General features: G+C 25.1%; 1 protein-coding gene across 2 annotated transcripts; it reads left to right on the forward strand.

The window, feature by feature from the left end:
* Nucleotides 1-111: 111 nt before the first annotated feature.
* On the forward strand, nucleotides 112-19,622 carry LOC129971425 (WD repeat and SOCS box-containing protein 1-like). 2 transcript variants are annotated; one of them, XR_008784799.1, is made up of 10 exons: nucleotides 112-524; nucleotides 1,515-1,686; nucleotides 3,819-3,863; nucleotides 5,931-6,154; nucleotides 8,644-8,876; nucleotides 9,429-9,601; nucleotides 10,074-10,187; nucleotides 10,601-10,711; nucleotides 13,444-13,603; nucleotides 18,812-18,951. XR_008784799.1 is itself a non-coding variant. In XM_056085180.1 (9 exons), exons 1-9 carry the CDS (start codon nucleotides 488-490, stop codon nucleotides 18,975-18,977), a joined length of 1,275 nt encoding a protein of 424 aa, XP_055941155.1. In that variant the 5' UTR covers nucleotides 112-487; the 3' UTR covers nucleotides 18,978-19,622. The 2 variants fall into 2 exon arrangements, 1 of the variants encoding a protein (XP_055941155.1); XM_056085180.1 differs by lacking the exon at nucleotides 13,444-13,603 and having other exon boundaries at nucleotides 18,812-19,622.
* The last annotated feature ends 1,059 nt before the right edge of the window (nucleotides 19,623-20,681 follow it).

A 20,681-nucleotide genomic window follows, 5' to 3' on the forward strand; every position in this document is an offset into this window, starting at 1 on the left:
TTCTTCTAATAAAATTATTCAGATAAATAAATGTTTTATGAATCTGGCAAGAAATGAAACTGTTAATCAATTCTTGCCATTTGACCAATAGAAATAGAAATTTCAAGAAACTAACGAATAGCGGAAGAGAATTGCAGACACACCCGAAAACTGCTGTACTAAACTGCGTTTCATTCCAAAAATAAACATCGGCGTTGAAGAACAGTTTTAGCCGCAGAATTGATTTTTCTTATCTTATTGCTGCATTTAAGTATCTCACTCTTAAAATTCCTCATTTGGACTGAAGAAATATTTATTACTCTGATATATAACTTTGTTACAATCTGAATTATGTGTACATAGTGTTATTAATATCTGCCATCTTTCATTTTTCTGAACATATATTTGTACATATTACATTCTCAAGACATATCTAGTTAGAACAGAATAATCAAAGCCATTTTGAAGTAGAATCTTATTTCCCTTTTGTTTTGTATAAGTCCAATTAATGGCAAATCTAAGGAACTGCTCTAAAAATGAAATATGTAAGTTTTTTTTCCCTGTTCTTTTAATGATTAGTTATTTTGCGTTTTATAATCAAATTTCTTTGTCTCATTTTGTTAAAACTCATTTTATACATACATGAATTATTATTTTGGCTTTATGCGTTCAATTACTTTATCAAATTCTCTTAATTACTTATCTGGCTTTTAATATTAAATTATTAAATAATAATTTTTGTTCACAAATTTAATTTCAATGGTCCATATGTATAATATTTATCTATCTTGAATAACAGTTATTATATTTTTAAGTTCAATTATTTTTTATAACCATACTGGAAAAAAATTGTGATTCTGAAATGTTTGATTACATATTAATAAGAAAAGTGCAAAAATGAAAGCTGTTTCTGTTTTAAAAAATTTTTCTAATGCTTATGATAGTTTTATTTTTAATAGTTACTTTTTTATAAATTGAGGCAAGATATGCAATTAAAAATGCAAATTATACAGCGGTGAAAATACTGTTGGAATTATATAAGTTTAATGATTTTGTTTTAGCAATTTCAGATCTATCTGAACATCTAATTGATCTAGCATTGTAGCTTTTTAAATCTTATTATGGGTTGTAAAATATGATGCCCAAGGTGACAGCTTAAAGGTTTATTTTATATTATTTATAAATGTGGTCTCGCAAATTATTATAGTAAATCTGCAGTGGCAATATAAAAGAAGAAAATTATTTCAAAATCCTCTTTTCATATTTTTTGTGATGAAATTATAATTTTCTTAGCTTATTTTAATTTTTGTGAATTTTTATAAATTAAGAGGATTATACATATATTTTTTTTTTTACTAATGAGCTATTGATTTACTCTTTTATATTTACTATTGAATTATTTTGCTTACTTTTTAAATCGTCTAAAAGAAGTTGAATAAATAGTAAATGCAACTTAACCATTATTAAGCAATTGCAGTCATTATTTAATTAGATTATTTCTTTAAAAATTTGATAAATTTTCATTAATTTTCTAGCATCGGCTACCATTATTACAGAATTAATTCCAACTCATATAAATCAGAAGTTACAGACTGCAGGATCAGAAACTTGGTGTTGTGTCTTTTCTCCAGATGAATCATATTTTGCTTGGTCTTCTGGAAATTGTATTGTCACTCTCATACCATGGAACTTTTGTAAACAAACTTTGTAAGTCAATTCATGTTCTCTCATTTAAATACTCATGAAAATTTGTGCTATCATTTACATTGTATCCTTTAAATAAAATAAGAAAAAAATTGAAGTAATTTGGTCTTGAAACCAATCAGAAATACTTTGAATAACAGGTGATCATCTGTAATGAGAGGGAAAATAATTTTTATAATCTTTAGAATTTAAAAGTCGTATTGAGAACATTAGGAGTAAGAAAAGACTTTAAATACAATACTCCTTATTAATATTTATATGTTTTATGTAGAAAAAGAAAGTGTTCATTTAAAGAAATTGCAAATCAGTATTATGAAATATAATCAAATTGAAAGAAACCTATAATTTAATTACCTTTCATCAGCTTGACAAAAGATTAAAATTTGGTTGCTAAAATCTGATTTATTTTTTTAAAATTTCTATTTTCTTGTCAAATGTAGTTATCCTACACACATGACAAATTATAGATTTTAGATTTGGTTGGTTGGCTTGATTTTAGTGTAATTGCTTAGAAATTGCATTCTATATTTAGTCCGATTTCTTTTACCTAATTTGTGGATTAGAAAAATTTAAAATAAAGCAATTATTTTATAGTAGACAATTAACAGTATTGGGTATTAGGGAGAAAGACTACTTAATTTTGACAATGTGTATTTGTGAAATGTTTACATCATTCTTTCCGAGCATTCTTACCTATGTAATTAGTTTTTTTTTTATATTGGTACAGCTATTCATTCTTATTGTCCTTTGAAAAGTGTAAATAAAATTTGCAAAAAAATATGTTGTAATTTGAATCGCTATCAACTATTGATTAATTTGTGAGAATTAATCAATAAAATTTATTGAATTTTAGATTAATTTGCTATAATTTTATGGTTATATATAATTTAAATAAGATAGCTTTGTATATTTAACAGGGTGTGTAGTAGTAGTACCATGGAAAGTGCTTAAATTTGGAAACCATTTTTAAGCACCTTAAAAGTTCTTAATTTTGTAAAAATGTCTTTAAAAATTGCTTGATTTAAAAATAAGACCCTTTAATAGATGCCTAATTTTGATAAAATATCCATTTATTATTTGCTTTACAATTGAAAGTTTAATTCTTTTTTAAAAAATTTTCAGCAAGAACTTGCATTATTATAATGCAGAACACATCCTATGCTTAGAAAATACACTGTTTACATATACATACAAGGTGCTTAATTTTTTTTTTGCTTTAGTGCTTAAAAGTATTTAAATTTTGCAGCAGTTTCTCACAATGCACCCTGTTTAATTAAACCAGATATCAGATTCATTAAATTTCCTTTAAAGTTTGTTTATTACCTAATAAATAAGACATAAGGTGCCCATTGAAATAGTAATAAACTCTATATACATAATAATGCCTGGATGTAAAGTTCTAAGATTTATTTAGATTACAACTGAATTTTGACAATTAGCTCTTCACTTTGGTTTGTAAGTTTTCTACTTTGTAATAAGACATGAAACTTTTAATAGTTGCCAGATAAATACAATTTACTTGTTATAGTAAAATGTTAACCGTACAATCTGGTATTGTATATATTTGATGCCTTATTTTAATAGACATTTTCTTTCCTTTTTTTTATTTAATGTTCCAGCTTCCAAAAACATTAATAAGTCTTGTTAATTATAATAACTTTAAACCTTTTTTTATAATTAAACATAGAATTTCACAGTTTTTATTTTGTCTGATATGTAGTTTGTAAGAACTTTAATGAAATCATTGTTTATTTAAATTTTGTCATTTGAGCAGTGGTGGTTTGCCATCTCAGATATTAGCAGTGCTTCAAAAATATTCACAAACAAATTGCAATTGTAAAAAAAATTCTACTAAATTTGTATCGTAAAATTTGAAAATAGATATGAAATTTGTTTTTACCAAGTATTATTGTATTTATCATATTCCTTAAATATTTTTCAGCTTTTTTTCTTTTTTTAAAAATATGATATAAATTGTTCACACCATCAATAATCTATGCATTATCTCCAACATAAAGTAAACATTGGAAACAACATAAAAATATATTTTTATTTTGTAATAATAAATAATATATTTTAATGTTTTTATTAAAGAGTATTTATTATTTAATTTGATGTTAATGCTTATGTTTCAGATTCAAACATCAGAAATTCACCGTTCCTTACAAATCAGAGTTAGGGTATGTATAACTTTGTATTTAAATTGTGTGTTTAGGTTTTATTATATTCATTTGTATTGAGAAATGTTATACAAATTAAAGTAACTGGTATACTGAGTATAAATTTTGTTAAAAAATGAGAATTAAATTATTACTACTTTATTACATGTAACACAGTTTTTAATTGTGATACAATTTCACAGTCATTCATATTCTTTCATAATTGTTTTAAAACTTGTTTTTTCTTATAAAATAATTACCCAAAATACCCACAGTTATGCATGCATGCTTGTACAATTACATTCATAAAAGTAAAATAGAGAATAAAAACATATAAAGAGAAATAGTATTTTTCAGTATACTTGTTAAATTATTTATACTTATCTTTTATTGACTGAGAAACAATATTAATTATTCGATATTTTAATTAAAAATTTAAAGAATTTATTTTAAGTCTTATTTTTATTTCCAGTCTCATGCAAATAGGATAAGATTTCAGTAACCATGTAAATAGGAAGACAAATTTCCATCAATTTTTATGAAGATATTGCTAATAAAATTAAATGGAATATGATATGATATTTATGGCAAACAAAATATCATTGTGCTATTACTAACTCGCACTGAAAAACAAGTATGAAAACAGACACGTTGTACTAATTGGATACATTTTGAATATAAAAGCTCTAAAATAAGAGACAAAATTAAAGAAAAAAAAAAAAAGAAATTTCAAAAAGTTAAAATTATTATGCATATATATTAAAAGGTGTTTGTTGTACCTAATAAAAGTGAAAGCGAAAATTATGAAGATGGCAATTTAATTTTTAGCATTTGCAAAAGCATACAAATGGTAGATGTGATTAAGCAATAAAAAAATATTTAATTTTCACACAGAAAATATAAGAATTGTACAAAATTTATTAAAAAATTAGATTAATTATTCAATTATGGGTGTAATGTCTCTAAAAACTTAATTTTTTAAATTTTAATATAATCTAAAAAGTTTTTATAGTGGTATGGTGTAAAGTTATGATTGGGAAAACCTTAAAATATTTTACTCCTATTTCACTCACTTTGAAGGAGGTGATAAAAATTTCTTATTACAAAATTAAACTTTTATAAGTGATGAGTAACATGCACATCAAATTTCATTCAAATCCATCAAGTGATATGGAATGGTGTAAGGTTCAAACAGAGACATTTAATTATATATATACAGACATGATGTATTTATAAAACAATTGAAAAAGTATTTGTCTTAAACAGAAAAAGCTCCCCCCCCCCCAAGTCTAAGCTGTGCTAATAGAAATTAGAAAGGGTTTACTTTTCTTGCTAGTCAAAATGAATTGACCAGCCTGATAAACTTAAAATGTTTAGAAATTTCATAATAAAAGCTTTGAACACATAGTTGATAATTTCAAAGTTTAAAATGACCTGAAACATATGTTTAAATTTTGACATATTAATACATTTCTGTTTTTAAACCATTGTATGAGAGCAAATTTAGCTACAATGAAACCAGATTAATTTTGATATTTCATTAATTTGCTTACGTTCTATAATTATTTCATAACCACATATATTCTTAACAGCTGATCAACCTTTTTGGTAAAGTTTGTATGTGTATTCATTGTACATTTTTCTTCAGTAATTATCCAGATAAAATATTGTAAAAATTATTGAAAACAATTGATTTTGGATTTATTACTTCGTCATTAAATTGACTTGATGTAAATAATATGATCACTTTATTATCATTAAGACAATATTTATTATATTCATGCTATAGTTACAAATTTCTGTAATTTATTTGCAATTTATCCATAATAGTATCACTTATTAATCTCACTTTCAGAATAACATCATTTAAAACAAGAGCATTAAAATTACTGAGAATAAGAAATTGAACATTAGTGTGTTTTCACATATTTTTGGAGAAATATGGAAAATAATTCATATATTTTCTTAAACACAAGTAGAATAAAAAAAAAAAAAAATTGTTTCATAGAAAAATAAAAATGTCATGATATTATAATTTATTTTACTATTGGAGCTTTTACATTATCATTGTAAAATATTGATTTGCAGGGTTCTCATTGACAGTAAGCATGAAGCAAATGATTGCTTTGGTTGTAACACTGTGTCTATCAACACTGGGCATTTAGTACGTTCAATGGCATTTGGTTTATCTACAGTGAGTTTGGAGAAACGCTCTTCCCCTCCATTTTGGTCTCGATTTAGTTCTTCCAAAGATCTAGTTCTTGCAACAGGGCATATCAATGGACGTATTAGAACATGGGATGTTTTAACAGGTATTTTATTTTGTGATTCATTTATATGTACACTTTAACTTGTAGTACATTATTCTAGATATGTTTATAATTTTTTTTTCATCTCTTAAGCTTTTTAATGCATAACTTTATTTTGAATTATATTTTAATTACATCATTTTGAAAAGGTATTACAGCAACAAAAATATAGAATTTTAAATGAAGGAAAGGAATGAATGTTCTATTTATGATATTTTAACAATGATTACTCATTTCGTAGCACATGTATGCATTTGAAAATTAGGTCAGGCATAATGATATTTTGGAGTTTTAAAATTTAATCTTTACCTTTTGCTGATTAAAATTAAAAACATAATGCTAATTAAAACTAAAGTTATGGTTTTAACTCTTTAAAAACATGGAATATTTTTGTATCAAATGGGGTTTTTTTATTCTTTTAACCATGCTTTTTTTTTCCAAAAATTTCTTGAAATTTTTATAGATGAGTACTATGATGCTGACAGGCCTAATTTTCCTTGGTTTAAATTCTCAGCATTATATATTGTGATTTTAGTTAAATTTTCAAATATGCTTTATATACATTAACATATTATTATGTGGCAAGTTTCTTGTTTCATGATATTCATATTATCTTATTTTTGAATAAAATTAGCATAATCCTCACAGGTCTTCATTGATTAATTGAAATCAAATCGGCTATTAAATGGTGGACGCTATGGCAACTGCAATTATGCAAAAAAATTGAAACTCTCAACATGCAAATATACATTATATGGATGTTCTCATTGTTAATATAAGAAAATGAACAAGGACTATTTATTAAATAATTAATATAGACAATCTCGTATCAAGATTTGGTTTAAAAAATAGTAAATAAATAATGCTGGAATTTTTTTTTATTTCCCAAGAAAATAATTTTGAGATTAGTTCCTTTTAAATTGCTATTTAAATTATAGTTTAGATCCATAAAATATTTCTTACTCTAGATCTCCATTTAACGTAAATTTATTAATGTTATATAAAAACATTTCTTGGATCTACCTTCTTGTATATGGTGAAAAATTTTTGTTTTTAATATTGTCTTTATTTGCTTCTTTATGCTTTTTACTTTATATATTTTATTTTTAGTTTTAAAAAAAGTATTAATGCTCATATGCAGTTTCCATTTTTATATGAAATAGCAGATCTGCAGTTCAATGAAACTATATTTATTGCACTGATTATATTAATTGCAAAATTCTTGATTCTTTATATTATAAAAGTTTGCATAATTTCATATTGAAATCTTTAATTAAATCAAGTTTTCAAAAAACATAAATTTATTAAAAAGGGATGATTTTTTTTAAGTTTGTGATAAATGATTGATAATCATTTCTTATTACATCAAATGGGAAATTATGGACACAGCAACAACTGCATATCTTTAATTCTGTCTAATACTATCTTCTGGCACATTCCCCACAAGGCCTATTTAAAAGAATTTTTCATTTATAGCCTTGCATTTTCATGTGGCTCTTGGTCTTTCTTTTTCCATCCAGTACCCATGTCAGCACAATTCTTATATTATTATATGGCAGCATTATAAATGTTTGTCCTGTCCTTGTTCAGTACCCTTTTTTTTTTCCAATTTTGTTGAAAATAGATTTGGCAGAAGTTTTATTGTATAATTTAATATTTGAAATTTTATTTGTCCAATATATTTTAAGAATCTTTCTGTGGCAAGCAGTTTGGAAGGCATTTAATTTATGTTCTTGTGATTTAATAGGTTTCCAAGCTCATTACTTTAAAGGAAGACTGCTGCATTAAACACATAAATTTTGAATTTACTACTTATATTTGAGGCTTTCCAGAATCATTACATTGTTCTGATTGAATGATAGATCCTTCTAATTCTAGTTTATATCTTTTCATCTATATCTCTCATTTTATTTTATTAATTATTTATAGTTATCGTCAATAACTAATAGTGCTAATTATTTTGCTGTTAATAACTAAATGAGGTATAAAACTAATCTGTGTAGATGATATGCAACATTTTCCAGGGAGTTGTTTCAAATAAAATTTTCTTTTAGAGAAAATTTGTTTTATTGCTTTTTTATCACTATTATAAATTATTTTCCATATTCTGATGGCCAAACACATATAGTGAATTAAATAAATGAAAAATAAAACATAGTTGCTTTTTTATTTAAATTTTCCTATTACAACTAAACTATTAGATAAAATAATAAATTGAGGCATTCACCTCTGTTATAAAAGAAAAAGTTAAAAACTATCAAATATATCTATCTTTCAAAAAGGGTTTTTGAAATTTACAATTCATAAATGAGAAGCATTCATGAGAAATCAGGATAATGATCAGTTGCATAAGTATCATTCCAAACAAGGAACAAGTATTCTTAAAACAGTTATCTTACATTGTATTTGTGATAAAAAATATATTTGTATATATATAAGACTAACTTGATTTTTTTAGTGAATATTTAATTTTGTGCTTTATAATATTTCAGGAAAACTAATTTTAGAGCTCATAGATCATAGTGATCTGGTATCGCATTTAACCTTCAGCCCGGTCGGCAATTTAGTGCTCATGTCATCATCTTATGATGGATCACTCAAAATATGGGACTTGCATGAAGATGGAAACATGTTTCAAACTTTGAAAATGAACAACAAACCAATATATTCTTGTTGCTGGTCTCCTGATGCAAAGTCATTAGTATCAGTGGGAATGTGCAAATTGGTAATAATTTGAATTTTTTTCTTCTTCTTTGTACTAAAGCTCTAAGGATAGAAGCAGAGCTTACTTATTTCTACATCATATATTTTTATAATAAATGTAAAATCATATATTTAATAAAATGAATTGGTTAAATCTTTGTAATATTTGATTCTTTTAAGAACACAAATAGATTTTTTGTCCTTGTTTTAAGAAAAAAAATATTAATATTTTGAAATGTAATTAGAATTAATTACAAATTAATTTCCAAAATATTTTGGGGTAATAAATTCGGGTGTATTCAATTCTGAATCTTTATAGCTTCATATTTCTATAATATTTAAAGAATGGTATTTAATTTTTAAACATTATCTCTTAAAATTTCCCCTGTTTAGTAAGAAAGAGATTTAAAATACAAACATAGTGGACATATTTTTTTCAGCCACCCCTTCCCCCATTATGCAGCTTTGTTAAGGAATGCAAAAATTAAAACTAAAGCAATATTTAACTAATATATATAGTTTTATAAAATTTTATGTTGTGCATTAAATCGTGCAATTTTCTTTATTTTCTTAGGTCTATGTTTGGGATATGAAGACTTTAAAAGTGAAATTTAAGCTCCAAGGTCATCAACATGATGTTGTTGCTTGTTCCTTTTCTCCTGATGGTTGCCTTATTGTCTCTGCATCTTGGGATACACGAGTTATATTATGGGACTCCTATAATGGCAAAATGCTCAAAACATTTGGGTAAATATTAAAATAATTTATTTTAACAATGAAAAATATTATGAACTGTTTATTTTATAAACTTTTGAAGAAAATCAAATTATTTTTATGAAAAAAACAATTCAGTTTTTTAGGATAGTCTGCTGTTTCTATTTTTAATTTGATGCATTTTAGAAAATAGTATAAAGCACCCGTTTTATTTATTATTCTTTAAAAAAAATGCAATTGTATATGGCTTAAAACCTTTTTTCTCAATGTAAAATTTTCTTATATTGGCTATTTCCATTTTTCAAATGGTTTTCTTTTGGAAACCGCTATTACAAAATCTGTAAAACAGATTAAACACACTTCAGAAGTTCAAATTTTAAATTTGCTTTAATTTTATTACCATTTCTGTTTAAAAATGACCAATTTATAAAAGTAGTTGGGAACCATGTATGTTTAGTTGGTACTTTGCCTATATTAAATATCTTTTCTTTTTTTTTTAATTTAGTCATCTTTATCCATCACCTCACCCCATTTATGCTTGTGGCGATAATGGTACTTGGATTCGTGATGTTTCATTTTCATCTGATGGGGCTCATATTGCTACTGTAGCTGATGATGGGTAATAATAATTTTATTTTAACTTATTTTTAAAAATGCTGCAAATAGATTACTTATAAAAAAATACTTTTCATATTATCAATATCATATCATTATTTTCATAATATCAGTACCCTTGCCTCTCCTAATGAAGAGCTTTTTTCATAACCAGATAGTATTTTATCATTATTTTTAAATTTTTTCCTCCTCTTACTGACCTTATGACCTTAGGAAAAGCTGTGCCATTTTATTTGAAAGATATACTTTAAAGAAATATCTATTAATAATGTATTAATTGGTGAATATTAATTGTAAATTGCTTGCCATAATTGGCATAAATTATTAAGGAAGGAAGCAAGAATATAGAATGGGAATAGAAATATTGTTGAATAATATAAATGAATTTTAGTAAATTTGTGATTTGTTTTGTTTTAGATTCTTAAGGTTTTGGGATATCACTTCAGAAAAAAGTCCAGAAGCTATGGCTCCTATTGAAAATTCATTATGTTGCACATTTGCTCCATCTGGACACATTCTTGCTGTTGGGTGAGTAGTTTTATTCCTATGATAAAAATGAAAAGGTTCTATGTGTAAAATTATTCAATATCATTTTAATGTATACCTTATTCCTGTTAGTCTGAAGAATGCATAAGCAGCCTGCATCTCAAAAAGTTTTTATATTTTTTTTTAGTTTCTTTTTTTATGTTTTAGAGTTTTATTTTGTACTATTCTTATTCAAATAAGAAATCAAAGAATTTTTAAATATTTTTAATGAAACTTTAAACTTAAATCTTTTAGTTTCTAGACTTTGAAATGTTTCCCAACTTTAAATTCATGAAATTATGTTTAAAAAAATGTCCTTCTGATAAAAATTTTAAAATTGAGAATTGTTATTTAAAATTTTCATTTTATAATCATATTAGGTTTATAAGCAAACGACAAATTGCAAATAATATTACATCTTTAAAAAAAAATTGAATAGTACTGTAATTTTGCTTGTATAATCTGCTTCTTCATGTTGACTGTTTGCTTTATTTGCTTTTTCAGTTTTACCGTTAGTATAGATTTTGTTGTAACATACAAGATAGTAAATTATATCTGAATATTTTTATTGTAGTTGATAATAATAATAATAAAAAATTATTAACAAATGAATCATAATTGAATCTCTTAACTAAAGAAAGCTCTAAATATCAAGATTATATAAATTTGATTAAATATTCTTAAGTAATGCAAAAACTATTAAAATAAACATGATTAATTTTCGAGTTTTTTGATAGTTAACCTGTCTTGCTAAAAAATTGTTTGAGCTTTTCTATGTTCTTGTATCACAAAGCAATTATTACCTTTACATTTCTTCAGTTATTCTATTTGATTTTGATTTGTGTATTTTTGAAGGCAGGAGCCCTGTTTTCACAGTTTTGTACTAAAAAATGTCGAATAAAGATAGTATAGCAATTATAACAAATAATGTTTTCTTTTATTTCCTGAATTTTTTATATGATCTGTAGGTTATATATGTGAAGTTACAGTATGAAATTCTTATTTTATATATCAAAAGGGGAAACTTAAAATATAAATATTTATTAGATACATTTAAATTTTAGAAGAACATTAGATTCACAAACTTATATTTGTTTGCTTTTTTGTCACTGTAATGCAAAGGTACATTCTCTTCTTTCCATCTGTGTTGTGTTTAACATAAAGCAATGTCCTTGTATTTCCCTTGTATTAGTTTTTATTTCCTAACTAAAAATGGATAATAAACATAAATGTTGTAAATTTTTATGCTGTGCTATTTTTGCAGGTTCATGTAAGTACGTTTTTTTTTTTCAAAGTTATATTTTGTAAAAGTTAAAATTTATTACATGCTTATTGCAGATATAAATTTTATAATAATGAGTTTAAATAATAATTGATTTGTTTTTGTTAGTTGAGGATAGTGTTTCTTTATTGTTAAATAATATCTCAATTTTTTGGAAGTTCATTGATTAAAAGAGGATAATTGTTTTTTAAATTTTGTATCAGTAGTAATGAAGGAAATTTTATCTTGTCATATTAAATAGTACCATATGTATTTAGATTGAATATAGTTTGATCTGAATACATTTGGAACTTAAACAAAAGCTATTACATTGCACTATAAAATGCTTATATACAAAAATTCTTTTATGTTTTAAAGTTCACTTATATACTTTTAAAGCGATTTAAATGCTTTTGCACCACCTTTTGTAAATGTTTATTTGCTATCTGTTCTTTTATGCCCTCATTTGATCTGTAATACAATAATTTTTAACTTGATCCATCCCAATTTTTTAAAATCGCTACTAATTTAAATGTGTTTTTTTTATGTGTGTACCTTTGCTTTATAGGTAACTTATTGAAATGCAGTCTGCTTATGAAAAATGTCCCTAATTAAAAGAAAAATTACTTATCCTTCCAATACCCAAACTACCCTGTAAAGTTGGAATGCCTGAAATGGTTGAAAGTATTTGTTTTAAATAATGGCTTTTCACTGCTGCAACATTTAAAATAAGAATTAAACATTTGGAATATAATAGTTATTATCCTAATGAAATTAGGGATTTGTTTATATTTTGTGAAATCAGCTGTTATAACTTATGTATCATTGAAAATTTTAAATTGCTCAGAATTTAATTATAAATTTATTGCAATATTATAAATTTTTGAAACTTTTTACTTTTTTTTTTAGGATTGCCAAAAAAATATATATAAAGTACATTGTCATAATATACATTAATATTTCTTGAGCAGTTCTAAATTTTAAAAATGTTTCTTAAATAAAAAGGACATGAAATAGTTTTTTAAATTCCTTTTTATTATCATCTTGCCTTTTTCATGAATTTAAATTTTTTGGCAAAACAAATCTGAATCATTTGGCATATTTTATGTTTGGATATTTAAAGTTTGCTATTTTGTATAATTTAATTCAAATCCATTGATATTTCAAATCCATTACTAATAAATATTCTTAGTAATAAGGTTTATAATTTTTTTTTGAAATGCACATTATGAACAAGTTATATAATTAATACTGATTTATTCAACTAAAAAAAGTTTTCAGATTGGTGATTAATGAATTAGAAATTTTAATGTGCTTTGTTACAATGTACTGAGAGATATCGAATAATTTAGTTAGTTCTTTTGCCCAAATCTTTCAGCTGTGGGGAGCCATTTCTGTGATGTGTGTCATGCTGAATGATGTAGAATGAAAGTTAATGCTAGCTTTGTTCTTCTCTAATGATTTTCAATTTCAGTGGATGAACGACGGCATTTCGGAAGGCCGTAGGCAGACACTAACAACGCTTCAGCAGTCAAGGTGCTGAAGCCAGCTGGATATTGGGTCCTTCATTTCTTGAAATTGGGGGTTTTACCTGCATTGGATTGTTGCAGTGGTGTCATACATTATAGTCCACAGTAATTTGATTTACATATTTGCCTGTTATGTATCGAGAAATGTGTTAATCAAAGTTTTTGTTAAATAAGCTTTAATATCTACTGATTATCAGAAATATGTTAATATTATTTGGAGAGTTTAGTTTTTAATTAGATGATACTTTAATTATAGCTTGTAAAAGTCAACTTTTAGTATACTAAAATTATTTGTATCAAATATTAGGCACATTCTTCTACATTCGCTATCAAATTTTGTAATTGAAATTAAATTAAGTGTAAATAAAATGCTACAAATTTAAACAATTTTGAATATAACTTTAAACAGGTTTCTCGAAGTGGTATGAGTTATTATTTATTGGAAAAGTTTTATTCCTGTAGTTTTTAAAAGTTGAAAATATGTTTTCATTTCAAATGTTATTATCTAAAAATACACTTTAAATTTTGTAAGAAAGCAGATAATTTTTGTAGAAGCTTGTTCTTTAAGAAATTTTGTACAGAAATGTATAATTTATTTCAATAGTTAACTAAACAAATGTTATAAGAAGTCATTCAAAACTGATTATAAATATCATTTCAGGTTTCAATCTTATAGGGATATATTATGAAACAGTTGGATATTTTAAACTTTAAAAAAAGTTAATAAGAAGGATCACTATTATTTTATTTTGACCCTCCTTTTAGAAAAAACATATAATTTTAAATAGCAGTAAAGTAAAAAAATATTTTTCATATTGCTGAATTTAGAGTTTTTTTAATGCAATGCTTAATAGACTGATTTTAACATAATACAGTTCTTAAATATTTCAAGCAAGTTTATTTATGTATCAAATTATTTACTAGGTGATTTAGTAGGCTTCATTAAAAATTTTTTTTTAAAAAAAGCCATACTTTATCATTATTTTAATAGCTTAATGCATTTCTATAATTATTTTTACTATATGTTAGTTAAGGTCTTCTCATTTCAATTACATTACATACATTTATAATTTATCTGAAACAGAATTGACTTTTTAAAAAGGATGAATTCACTTAAAAAAATAAAATTGATTTTCCCAGAAAAAAATATTATAATTTGGAAACAAGATAAATATCTATGTGCATGTTTAAGATATAGTATATTTTTTGCCACACAGCTTTCAATAGTGGATAGTGATATTTGAATTCATATAGTTTTATATAAAGTAGTAAAATTACCTACTATTTTTATTTCATTCCCCTTTTTTATATTAGCTTTAAACTATAAAATGTCAAATAGCACTTATTTACCTCTTTAATAATTATATGCATTTACAATGTGAAAGAGACAAAAATGTTCTTCAAAATTCTTTTCCTTTAAAGCATCTAAAAGGATGATTTTTTTTTTTTTCAAATGTGAAGGGGGGGGGGATGCTCTTCAAAACTATCCTATTAACACATTTTGAAAAAGGCATTCAGTTTTTTTTTTCATGTATGTAAAGTAATTAAGTCTGACCATAAAGGTCCCTTGTGTTCTATACAATCTTTTTTTTTCTAATGCCTATAAAATTTAATATTTTTGAAGTGATTTAAACTACATGTTAGAATAACATAGTCATCCTGATATATAGTTTTTTTTTTAAAAAAAAAAACACTGATGGTACTCAAGAGACCTCTGTAGCTTGAACTATCAGCCGCAAAGCTACCAAATTTTGTACAGGGACTATTGAGGACCTGGGAAAAAGAAATCCGCAGAAAAAAAAAGTTGGGGAAAATGTGACACTTTACACTTTAAGACAGCTAAAATTTTGCATAAAACACGGGGAAAAAATGCAAAATCCCGATTACGTAGTCGACACCAGCGCCAGTATTGTCAGTTATAAAAAAGAAGTGGGGCATTGAAAATCATTTCATATCAGTTGATATGTAAAATGCATCTCACTTCAGTACAGCACGCATTACTTGTGAAGCTCTTTTATCTTAATCAATCCAATGCAGTGGCTGCTCTTCACAAATTTAGAAGTCGAAACAATTTACGTAAAGGACCTCTATCAATTAATAGTTTTCCCCGGGAAAGCGATTCTACTAAATAAAAACAAAAAATAAAACGGTCAAATCTTTTTAAAAATTTGTAACCATTTATTTCTTTGAATAAAGCACATTTGTGGAAAAATTAATTCTTTGCTATTCATTTATTTGTTTACTGTAGCTTTTTAAAATTTCATCGTGCTATCAAACTAAAATTTTTTTGCAGATTCCTTTTTTCCAAGTCGTCAATAGTTTCTGCACAAAATTTGGTGACTTTGCAGTTGATAGTTTGAGCTATAGAGGTCTTTCAATACAGTCAGTTAAAAAAAAAATGCCCTGTATATTTAAAATTGAATTAAAAGTAATTCTTTTTATATGTTGTAATTAGTTCAGGATTATTAAAAAAAGTCGAGTGATTGAAATATTCATGCTTACTTTAATGTACTGAATTCTTATTTAAATATTCTGTTTACTTTATTACGATTTTTGATTGAAATACTGATAATGAAACAGTATCATTTGGGGGAAAAAAAAACTAATACAGTTTCAAAACTTGACTAGTTTATGTAGATGTCATGTATGTAGATGTTATGTAGATTCATAGAAAATCATTATAAACTTACAAAATGTTCATATTTTTTTTTAAATCTTTTCATAAGCAAAATATTTGGAATATTGCTGTCTTCGAAAAATTCGAGCTTGAGATTTTGAAAAATCCCTACTTTTCAGATTACCCTGAGTTTTGGGGGCGGGAAAAATGAAATTATGCTCCACAATAACTGGAACATTTAGAGCTAGATGGATGAAATCTGGTGTATGGATTAACTCCAAATTTTTAGTTTTCAATCAAATTTTGAATGAAATCCTATCCTGTTAATTAAATATTAACATGATAATCGCATGCAAAAGGAGTTAGATGAATAAAATTTAGTTTACAGATTTAGCATCGAAAGTCTAATACATCTAAAATAAGTCTGTGTCAAATATGGAATTAAATTTGTCAAGTGTTTAAATATCTGTTGGTATCTACTTTTGCATACATGTAAATGCTAATTCAAAGATGTAACAATGGAGGTAAATGAAATTTTGCCCACAGTTTTAGCACCTAAAATGTAGTTCCTTATGAAACTTTGAATCATATCTGTCAAAAGATTGACCATCTTCTGATCTGTAATTTCACATATATATAATAAGCACAGTAACTTAAATGCTGTGTTTTAAATTAATTTGATATGTACTCTTATTATAACTGTAGCTCTGTGTCAAGTTTTGTTTTCAGTCATATAGAAAAAAAGGTATCCAAGATATACATTCAGTGTTATGATGCTTCTGTATTATACTCCAAAATTTCACGCTAAAAATCATAATCTAATAGGCTGTTTTGTAATTAATTTTCACCTATGGCATGCAGTTAATAAAGTGCAAGTTTTGTTTTTCTTTTCCATACTGTAGTCTGTGTATTTTCTGTAGGTTATTCAAGGTCACATTTTCTACCGCGTTACTAGTTCCAGTCAACCAATAATGAGGTAGAAAATGCGACCTTGAACAACCTACGGAAAATGCATAGACTATAACCCATAACTCTCATATATGAGTATCTGGAAATAAAAATCTGAACCCCCATGATATTTGTCTTGGGTACATAATTTTATATTTGGATGGGAGGGTGGATAACTCCTTCATTAGAGAGAACTCAAAGTTTCAGGGAGACAACTTATTCTGATTAGCTTCAGAGGTATTACTTGCTATGCATTTCTAAAAAGAATGATTTAAGTTCAGGAAAACAATAAATTCATAAAGAAAAGTTGAATATTTATTGAAGTACAAACTGAATCATGTTATGCTAATAATTTGTGTTTAGTTTAAGCAATGTTTGAAATATGTTAGATTTAATATAAAAAAGTAAAATTTAGGCACTTTTTTCCTATGTGAAAATACTTGCACTCTTTCCATACGCTAGAAGGAATTTTTTAAAATTTTAGTGAAAAAAAATTGGATCTCTATCATGCATTAATTATTTGAAATTAAATTTATAAGTCAATCAAAAAAGTTATTAAAGTAGATTTTTCTTACGCAGTTGAGAATAAAAATATAAAATAATTTTGAAAGAATCTTTTCAAGCATTTGTAAATATTATCATTTATTTTGTATTGTTAATTTATTTTTATGGCTTTTTAATATCAGTTTAATTTATGCAGGCTGCCTGTGGATTAAAAAAATGTTGAATAACTTGAATAGAATATTTTTGGCATTTGGAAGTTTTTTTTTGTAGCATTTTGTTCATAGTAGTGTAATATTTACATGCATGCATGCATACATACTTTATCTTTGCCATGTTTGGCATATCTTAGTTATATAAAATAGCTTGCAAGTTTTTCTGCATTTTTTTTGCACATTCAGTAGAATTTTTTTTTCTGGAGGTTTTTTCTATAAATTTTGAAATTTTTTTTTGCCTCCCCCCTCCCCCAAAAAGCTTTATCCATAAGATGTGATTATTATTTTACCTTGATAATCTCTCCCCCCCCCCCCAATCAATATAGTTAAACGGGTACATGCATATCAAATTTCGGATCATTTTGAATAATTTGCAACAAAAAACAAGCTTCATTTTTTTATAAACTAAGCTTATATATTTAGGGTATCATTTATTAGGTGCAATAATATACATAATTAACAAATAGAATTTTTTTTCTCTAAATTTCTATGAGTAGCTCAAAAATTTTGTTTGGTATTAGGTAAAAGTCTTCTGATAATTACTACCAATTACTTTCAATTTATTTCTTATTATGTAATCTGATTAAGTTATATTTGTTTGATATGTTGTTTGTGAAATATAAAAATAGTAAATTTTTAATTTATTGCCATTAGATTATATGTTATTTTTGCAAATTTAATGTATTTTAATTGCAGACCTTGTCTTACATTTATTAAAGACATTTTTTCCTTGTAGTTTCATTAGTTTTATATTTGTTGAAATGGCAATTGAACTCGCTAATTATATTTTTGTGAATTATGACAAAATCCTGGATATTTCCTTATTTTTTATCACAATATTAGGTTTTATGATACTAAATATTTGAATTATATTACATAATTGGATTTCGAAAGATATTTTCTTTTTGTTTCAATAATATTTATGAATTACCATGAAGTTATTTGATAAATGTGCATTTTCTTACATAACTGATGGATATATTTTTTTTCTTTTTAAGAAATACTTCATTTTGAATTCATTTCTATTTACAGGAATAGGCAGGGATCTGTTTCGTTCTGGAATGCTTCAATTTGCATCAAATCTCTTCTGTACCTCTCAAGAATAAGCATTCGGAAAATTGTTTCTGCTGAACATGTGCACAAACTTTCCATTCCTAAATGTCTTTTAGACTATTTGCTTTATAAAGAACTTGAGTGATAACCTTTCATCTAGTCAAAAGTGATCCCTCATCTTTTGATAAATCATACATTTGAAGAATCTCCCTCTTTACTTGTTTATTCTTAATTAATTTAACTTTAAAATACCATCCATATGATAGTTGCTTGGAGAGAAAGTTATGATCAAGCCCCCCCCCCTCAATTATTTATTAATTCTGCACATTCAGAACAATTTCATATATTGACTGCAAGTTCTTTATTCTTAGTAGTTGTTAAAATGTTATGGTATTTGTGCATAGTTTTTGACATATTGATATTTGGTCTATAGACATAAATCATTTTTCTTTTTCTGTAATATAAAATCATTTCATTCTATTTAAAACCATTTTTTATATAAATATGAAAATTTGTATATTTCTATATTCTTTGTATGTGAATGTGAGCACTTGTATATTAAAAATGGTATTTGTCTGAATTATTTTTTACATTATACATTTCTATAAGTGGATAATTTGTTTATTCACTATTTTATGTTAGGAATTCCATCACAAATTATAAATTCATATTTTGTATGTATTGTTTTAAGTGTATCTTAGACAAATCTTATATGCAGCTGACTGCATTTATAGAAATATTGATATAGAAAAACTAATATTTTAAATTAGTCTTTGCAAGAAACTTAGCTCATTAAATATTTTAAATGTTAATGAAAAAATTTACATAAACTATCAAAGTGAGTCTTTTTGTTTCTAAATTTTTTATGTAAATATCTCAATTTTGTTTTCACAATTTATTGGTATCTACTTAAGTACTTATTTTATTTTTGGGTGATTTTAAAGATTTAGTTTAGAGTAAAGGTGTATTTTATATATTTTCAATTCATAAATAATGAATAGCTGTTATTATTTATGAAAATACACTATTTGCATATTGTTTATTTATAAGAATAAACATGTGTTCACTATTTAATATAAGATAAAAACTTTGTTTATTTGAAATTTATAATTTTTAAATTAATACATATTAATATTCTGTAATCTTTTATAATTAAATATGTGATTAATTCATAATACAAATTACTGTTGTATTCTGCATGTCTTTAATGATTTCTATCATATTATGCACTAAAATTAGTTTAATATTCAGTGCAGTGAAATTATTTTACATTTTCAAAATTAATGCAGTATATAATTCATTATTTTTGTCTTAATTCCAAGTAGTTCTTTCCTTTCAAAGTTGCATTTTCAGAATCTCTACCATTTTTTTCCATATATGAACTGAATTTTTTTCCCATTATGTATGCATTTATGCAGAATGTGATTTATTAGATATACAACTTGTATTTTTGATTATTTAACTTTTTTCTGAATTTTTAAATATTAAGTAGGGATTTTTGTTGTGTGTGTGCGTCCTGTGGTTATCCTTATGAATGTTGCTGATTTGTCGTGCACTCTTTTTTAACCAAGGTTTTCTTTAAATAAAAACATTTGGTGTCAAATTTACTTTATATTTTGAAGTAAATAAAAATATTGTGTAATAACAAGTTTTGTCTCTGTTATGTGCTTGAATAGTGGATTATGTACAGGGTATGCCAAGGAAGTGAGTTTTATTTCTTGCATTATCTGTAGAACTTACTGAGATATTAAAAGGCAAATTTGTTGACCTATACCATTATCTATACCTCTGACCAGTATTTGAACAAGGATTTCATTGTAATTGTCAACGTTAATACATATATTGGGAA

The sequence above is a fragment of the Argiope bruennichi genome, chromosome 6 (assembly GCF_947563725.1).
Source record: "Argiope bruennichi chromosome 6, qqArgBrue1.1, whole genome shotgun sequence".
Taxonomy (NCBI): Eukaryota; Metazoa; Arthropoda; class Arachnida; order Araneae; family Araneidae; genus Argiope; species Argiope bruennichi.

What these genes read in the sequence shown, in the direction of transcription:
- LOC129971425 (XM_056085180.1), top strand. Translation starts at nt 488, where the DNA reads ATGGCAAATCTAAGGAACTGCTCTAAAAATGAAATAT. An exon ending in CAGTGGGAATGTGCAAATTG is followed by an intron (nt 8,877 to 9,428) that starts GTAATAATTTGA and finishes TTATTTTCTTAG; the next exon opens with GTCTATGTTTGGGATATGAA. An exon ending in AAAATGCTCAAAACATTTGG is followed by an intron (nt 9,602 to 10,073) that starts GTAAATATTAAA and finishes TTTTTAATTTAG; the next exon opens with TCATCTTTATCCATCACCTC.